The 7,569-nt window shown below is 35.7% G+C and overlaps 1 protein-coding gene across 1 annotated transcript; it reads right to left on the reverse strand.

Moving 5' to 3' along the window:
* Window positions 1-4,464: 4,464 nt before the first annotated feature.
* On the reverse strand, window positions 4,465-5,206 carry LOC122027693 (21 kDa protein-like). The gene has a single exon (XM_042586696.1). It carries the CDS (start codon window positions 5,164-5,166, stop codon window positions 4,528-4,530), a length of 639 nt encoding a protein of 212 aa, XP_042442630.1. The 5' UTR covers window positions 5,167-5,206; the 3' UTR covers window positions 4,465-4,527.
* Between the last annotated feature and the right edge of the window lie 2,363 nt (window positions 5,207-7,569).

The raw sequence follows: 7,569 nt of genomic DNA on the forward strand, positions 1-7,569 counted from the left end.
TCTTGTATCTGTACGATTCACTTCTTTCCGAGGATTTCGGAAAGAAGGATCTTAGTGCTTTGGCCATCGGTGCGGTCAAGGACTGCGGGCTTTCGAGTAGGAGTCGAGCTAGACTCCGAACGAAGTAAAAATGCTTTGTCTCCTTTTTATTTCCGCTACACGACTTTGATTTGAAAGAAAAGAATAGTTTTAAAAAGCGCAATATTCACCCCCCCCCCCCCCCTCTATCGCTCCAAACGATCTATCACTCCCATGGCCAAGCACCTACGAGGGTACGACTCAACATCTCCGTCGATCCTCCCTATTCAACCCTCCCTCCTCTCGTCACTCTCACCGCTCGAGTGCTCATTTCTCCCAAGGGGAGTCCCCTTGTATAAATTAGAGGTATTTGCAGGAAATTCATTAAGTCGTAGTTAGTTTGTGTTCTATTGATTGGATAGTTACTACATTTTAAGGGCTTTCGTTCCTGTGTATGGATTTTGGCTTCCTGTTTTTCTTTTTGTTTTCAAAATACGCAAATTATTAGTTTTAATTCTTCCCTTTTCTTTTTTAGTCTCAACCACATCTTGGGTCTTGGAAACTTTAGTTAGTAATCTTTGCTTTGATCTTGTACTGACATACGAATTTTTATTGAACTCAAGTAGTTAACAGTGTCTAGATATCCTGATAAGTATTATCATGCTTAGTTATAGTTGAGTTTCATATTTGTATTTTAATTTTAGTTAATTATATTTTAAACAATGTTATTACACTTGTAATTTTGAACAGTGTTTGTGATCTGTGAAGACTGTGATCAGTATTTATCTGGTATCAATGCAAGGAGATTTATCAAATATGGATGCTAATAATAGTTGTTCAATACCAGAATCTAAAATTGGTCCTTGAGTGGGAACAAAAACTACGGTAGATTATAAAGGAAAGGTAACTAAGAGAAAAGTAATGAAACTAAGAAATGAAGTATGGGATCATTTTATAAAGTTTACTAATGATGCATTAGATATGAAAGCCAAATGCAAATATTGTGATAAAGATTTTTTTTGTGATACATATAGAAATGGGACAACAAGCTTGAGATCTCATATTACCTCATGTAAAAAGCACCCTCATGTTGTTGAAACAACTCAAGGACAGCTAAGTTTACAACAAAGTTCAAAAGAGGGTGAGGTGTGTTTAACTTCTTGGAAATTTATCATGATGCATCTAGAAAAGCATTAGCTAGAATGATCATAATAAATGAACTCCCTTTCAAATTTGTAGAAAGAGAACGATTTAAAACATTTATGACTATGGTATGCCCAAAGTTTCGAATTCCTTCAAGATGCACGGTTGCACGTGATTGTGTTGAATTATATGCAGTTGAAAGGGAAAAATTGGAAAAATTGTTGCATGATTCAACACAAAGAGTTTGTTTGACCACTGATACATGGACATCGATTCAGAAAATCAATTATATGTGTCTAACAGTTCATTTTATTGATAAAAATTAGAATTTACAGAAAAGAATTATCAATTTTTGTCCAATTACAAGTCACAAAGGTGATGCTATTTGTTTAGCCATTGAAAATTACTTGAGGGGTTGGGGAATTAACAAATTTTTTACTATTACAGTTGATAATGCAAGTTCAAAAGATGCTGCTATTAATAGTTTCAGAAAAAAATGACTAATTGGGATTCCACCATTTTAAAGGGACAATATGTCCATATGAGATGTGTAGCTCATATAATCAATTTGATTGTTACTGATGGCTTAAAAGATATAAATCAATCTGTGATGAAGGTTAGGAATGTAATCAAATATGTTAAGCAATCCCCCTATAGATTAAGCAAGTTCAAAGAATGTATAGAGATTGAAAAAATTGAAAGCAAGAACTCATTATGTTTAGATGTACCAACCAGATGGAACTCAACTTTCTTGATGTTGAATACAACTCAAAAATTTGAAAATTTTTTTGATAGGTTTGATGAATAAGATCCATGTTTTAAATTAGATCTTCAATATACATAATGACATGTCATTTTGAATGAGAATGAAGAGATGATACTTGAATCAGATGGTAAACCTAAAAGAGAATTGAAGACTTTTGATGGGAAACCAACAAGTGCAGATTGGAATAATGTTAGACTTTTTGCATCTCTACTGCAAGTTTTTTATGAACTAACATTAAAAGTTTCAGGATCTTTGTATGTCACATCTAATACTTTTGCACACGAGATTAGTTTTATCCATACCATCTTGAAGGAGTGGCAAGAAAGTGATGATATTGATGTGTATTCAATGGGAATTAGAATGAAAAACAAATTTGACAAGTATTGGGGAGATTCAGAGAAAATGAATAAGTTGCTTTATATTGCGGTGGTGCTTGATCCAAGGCATAAATTAGATTTCGTAGAATTTATGTTGATTGAATTATATGGAGATGAGAAGGGTGCAAAAGTAGGAAAGATAATAAAGGACACTTTATTTGCTTGGTACAAGAATTATAAGGAAAAAAATGGAGTCTCAATGTGATACTTCAATAGTTTCATCTATTCCAGAAACAATTGACAATGATAATACTTCAACAAATATGAGTGATTTGAAAAGACAATTAATCATAGCGAAGTATAAGAAACAAAAGGCACAAGTTTTTGGTGATAGCAATATGCCAGAATTAGACAAGTATCTTAATGAAATAGTTGAAGAATATTATTCTACTTTTGACATTTTGGGATAGTGGAAGAAAAATTGTCACAAATTTCTTATCCTTTCTCAAATTGCTCGTGATGTATTAGTTTTTCCGACATCGACAGTTGCTTCAGAATCCGCTTTCAGTACTAGTGGTCGGGTACTTGATTGTTTTAGGAGTTCATTGACTCCTAAGGTGGTAGAAACTCTTATTTGTATTCAAAATTGACTTCAGTTAAGTTTGAAATCACTCAACGTTGAAGAAATTTTAGAGGATATGGAAAAACTTGAAAATGATAAGTTTTTCTTTTTTTTAAAAAAAATATAATTAAATTTTTATTTATAATTATAAACTTTATTTACTTAACTTGTATGTTTTTATCAGATTTCTCAAAAATCATAATGGACTCGTCTTCTTCGACAACATCGGTGACATAATGATTAATGGTATGTTTAAATATTGTATTTTATTTAAATTAATGATGATATAAGTGTTGTTGTTTCTAATTTACTCACTTTCTGTATAAAAATGTGATGATATATTAGATGTTTGGAAATGCCCATTATATTAGACGTTTAACTACATGAAGCTTATTCCTCAATTTTTATTGACGTTTGGAAATGCCCATTATAAGTGTTGAGTATTGACCTTTTCCTTTTATACCATCAAATCTTAGATAACTTAGTTGAGATTTAATTTTATAATGACAATTATTGTCTGTGTTGTTAATTTAGTATGTGCCCACCAAATGTAGAATTAATCCTTCTGTAGAAATCTATATAATCAAGTAAAGTTTATGCATTGCGTGCCGAATTAAATGGGGATGTTAATATATAATATAACCAGTCTGAAACAAACCTCTCCAGAAAATCCAGCCCTTTATCGGATTCGCGTTCCTGAGCCCCAATGTGAAAATGGTCGCCGTCAATGCGGAAGCTGCGAAAAGAGCTTGCGTTGCATGCGCCTACAAAGCTCCAACCGAAAGCGTGCCTGAAAAAGCGAGAGTTGATTCAGGTGTAACCGTGTAAAGTGAAACAGACACTTTGAAATAATTTCCAAGTATTAATCTTAAAAGAACCAATTCCAGACCAACACTTGAATCTTACCTTCAAACTCGTTAAGAACCTTGCACGATACGAGACTGCGAGTAAGCTATACTTTTGACTGCTAAAAGCCTCCATTACTGAAAAATATATAATATATTGGAGGTTGCAAATGGCCGAACTTCTTCCGTGTCCCAACCCATCAAGCCCACCGTTCTCATTAGAATTGCCTCGGTTCGTTTAATTATTTTTTGTTTAATCCTATCAAGGCTGATTGATTTGCTTCGATTAGATAACTCTCACTTCATTAGAATTGCACTAGTTTTCGAGCAACAAGACAAATGACAACCATATTCATGTGTATATATTCATGTAACAAAAGTGTCTTTAGAATTAAAGTACAATTCCGCCACTGTGCTACTGGAAGTGTTATCCACCCAACTCATCGACCAAACTTAATTAAACACTTTAACTCGTGCAAATGCAATGCCACTTACTAGTTTCTTTCTCTCAAAACTATATATCTATTTCAGACACACTGTGGACCTAGCAACAAAGAAAGCAGCCTGCTCGAGTGCTGAAACACGACATGTTCTACAGACAGGACTCCACCTTAATTAACAAGGTTTTCACGATCGAAGACGCATAAGAAAGAATTAATCGCGCGCTAATTCTGAGCACCAGTGTTGTATATAGTTTTTAATTAGCAAATTGAATTGTGAAATTTGAATTCTGAGAATATTAATTGCTAGAGGTGATGAGAATTGAGAGCTTTATTGTTCTTCATGCACGTTTCTTAGGATCGATCTAGCTTCCGTTCATCGGCCGCCGACGAGGCTGTTGACGAGCGCTAAGGCATTGCTGGTGTACTGCTTCACCCTCCTCACCCGGCTGCATATATCGGTCTTGACGTCGACGCCGGAACCGGCGGCGCCATATGCGGACGCGGCGGCCGCTTCGCGGAACCCGTCAGAGCAGGACTCCTCGTTGGTGAGGGCGGCGCTCATCCACGTCTGCGCGTTGGAGACCCGCCACGCCACCTCCATCCCCACCAACTCCTCCACGCCGCGCAGCTCGTCGTAGGTCTGGCACACCTGGTCGGCGGCGTCGCCCAGCTGCTCGGAGCAGTCGCGCAGCGCAGCGGCCGCGGTGCCGCGGACGGCGCCGGCGCGGCGGAGGGCGGAGACGTGGGCGCGGAGGCCGCGGAGGCGGGCGAGGGTGACGTTGGCGGCGACGCGGGCGAGTTCGGGGGAGCTGCCGCCGACGGCGGCCGCGTAGGAGGAGAGGGAGGAGAAGCAGAGGTCCGGGTAGCGAGTGAGGTTGCAGCGCGAGCGGATGAACAGGGTGGCGCGGTCGTGGGAAGGGCTCGTCGGAGGAAAGGCCGGCGGCGGAGCGCAGGAGGCGAGTGAGAGGAAAAGGAAGGCGAAAAAGAAGAGGAGGATGGTGGTGGGAGGCATCGTGGCCTTTACTGGCGTGACAGGAGAAGACAAGCGCGGGTTTTGTGGAGGAGTGAGTGGAGCAAAGGGAGGCAGGGGGATTTAAAGAGGAGGATGCGGCTGGGATTGGACGACGAGCGACATGAAACAAATAATGATAATGAGACGGTTACGCTAGCCACGATGACGAAATTACGCAACTACCCATCCCCTCGATTTTTGCCTTTTTTAAGCTTGTAATTTGCCAAAAAATAAAAATGAAATGAAATGAAATCTCACGATGAATTGATTTCTGCATACATATTTATTGCTTATCTTGATGACGTCATCTATCCCCGGCGAGGAAAATTGACGCTTACCGTAAAAATAAACTGTGATACAATCTCGGGTCTCAATTCAGCTTAGCGGAATTAAGTTTTATGTTATTTAAATTTATTTGATAGAGTATTTGAGTCGGGGTTAACATCAATCAAACTGTTAAAGATTTATTTGAATTTGGTTTATTTGTGTATTTTTTAACTAATGAAATTATAATTAAGTTTGTTTTTAAATGTAACCATAAGTTACCATTGTCTGAATTTATTTAATTTAATATATTGATTACAAATAATATTATTTAAATTAAGTATAAAATTAATTGTTATTTGAATAATCACTAATAATATAATTGAGAAAAAAAAAATCTAGAAAGAAGGAAAGATAAGGACGATGGAGATGGAGTGAGGGTGAGCACGAAGCAATATGGTTCCCGAAGAAAGGGGATGAAGGGTAATGACCTACTAATCGTTAGGTGTGCAAAATGATAAGGTGCAATCAATGACACCATTAATTTCGTAGTCTGATTCCAAGATTTCGTCTATGTCTAGGTTTATGCTAATTAATCTACTGGATCATGGCTAGATTTAATTTAAATATAAAATTTAATCAGTATTTTAAAATTAACAAATTTCAACTTATTTTTAATATTATACTAGTGTGATTGTACACACGCGTTGCATATGTAATATAATAATATATAAATTATTTTAATCTTTGAAAATCTGAATTGTTTAGATTTTCTAGTGTTACCCTTATAATCCAAGAAAAATTAATTATTTGGGTGAGATTTATCAGACTCATACAATAGTGACGCTAGAGAATTCCAGTAATAAAATACGGTAACGGACTTCCCTATGTAAAAAATTATTTTAATTTAATATTATACATGTCTTAGTAAAGAAAACTAAGAAAAGTATATTTTTTTTTAACATTGTCGACCTAAAATATTTATAGAAACTTCTTTGATCATAGTCTTATCAATTCTAAGATATGAGACTAAAGTGAACTATATTTTTTTTATTAAAACAATCAGAGAAAATTAATGATGAGAAAAATTCATAATAATTCGCTGTAACTGAGTCTCGAACTCTATATCACTGATTGTTTCGCTTGTGGAATTACTAATAAATATTGGAATTATTTTTAGTGTAAATAGAAAAAAGGACATTAACGTAAATACATTTTAGGTTTCACCAAAATTAGTTAGTAAAGAGGGAAGATTTTTAATAAAATAGTAATATATATATATGGAGCTCCTTTATTATAAATATCGTCGGTTCTGATAAAATATAAAAAAAATAAATCATAAAAAATATTTTATCTTAATATAATAGTACTTTATACGGTAAAAATTGATCCAACGAATAATTTTACACTCGGTCAGATGGACTCTACGTCCATATGTTAGACCTTTTATTTTTTTATGTTGCTTATGAAAGATGAAATGAACAGATAAGGCCCTTTTTGCCAATATCAATCAAATTCACCTAATTGAAGAGAGTAGTAATGATAGGAACACTAACTTAATTTGGTAAAAGATTAAAAAAAAGACATGTAAGTTATTAAGTCAATTTTAAAAAGAGGTATGACTACTTTTTCATTATAATCATAGATGCATAGTAGATAATAAGTGATATTTATGCACATAGTGGTCAATATATTTTTAATCATATCTGATGGGATCCGGGTTATTTCTCAAGCATCGGAAGTGAGTAGCTAGCACAATTAGAGGACCGGATTCTTGACAAGAAAAGTGAATTATGAGTTTGCAGAAGAAGTCTTTGCAAGTCGGAAGACCAGATGCGAGGCAAGAGAAGTCCAAGGAAATTGAAGACCGAATTCTTGACAAGAGATGCCTTTACGGGTCAGAAGACCGTATGTAAGGTAAGAGAAGTTTAAGAAAGTCGAGAACCGGATTCTTGGCATGAAGACCTGAAGATGAGAAATCTCCAATCACAAAGTCCAGAGAACAAGGCGTTCATCTAGCATGAGGCACCTGAAATGATTTAAGTTTAGCTATAAATTGAATTATTAACTAAAATGTGTATCAATCAATTGACTGATCGATTGGGAAGATAGCAATTGATTGAGAAGCACCTTCGTGAT

Source organism: Zingiber officinale, chromosome 10A, assembly GCF_018446385.1.
Source record: "Zingiber officinale cultivar Zhangliang chromosome 10A, Zo_v1.1, whole genome shotgun sequence".
NCBI lineage: Eukaryota > Viridiplantae > Streptophyta > Magnoliopsida > Zingiberales > Zingiberaceae > Zingiber > Zingiber officinale.

Excerpts from the sequence above, each read along its gene's own strand:
- LOC122027693 (XM_042586696.1), bottom strand. The coding sequence starts at position 5,166 with ATGCCTCCCACCACCATCCTCCTCTTCTTTTTCGCCTTCCTTTTCCTC.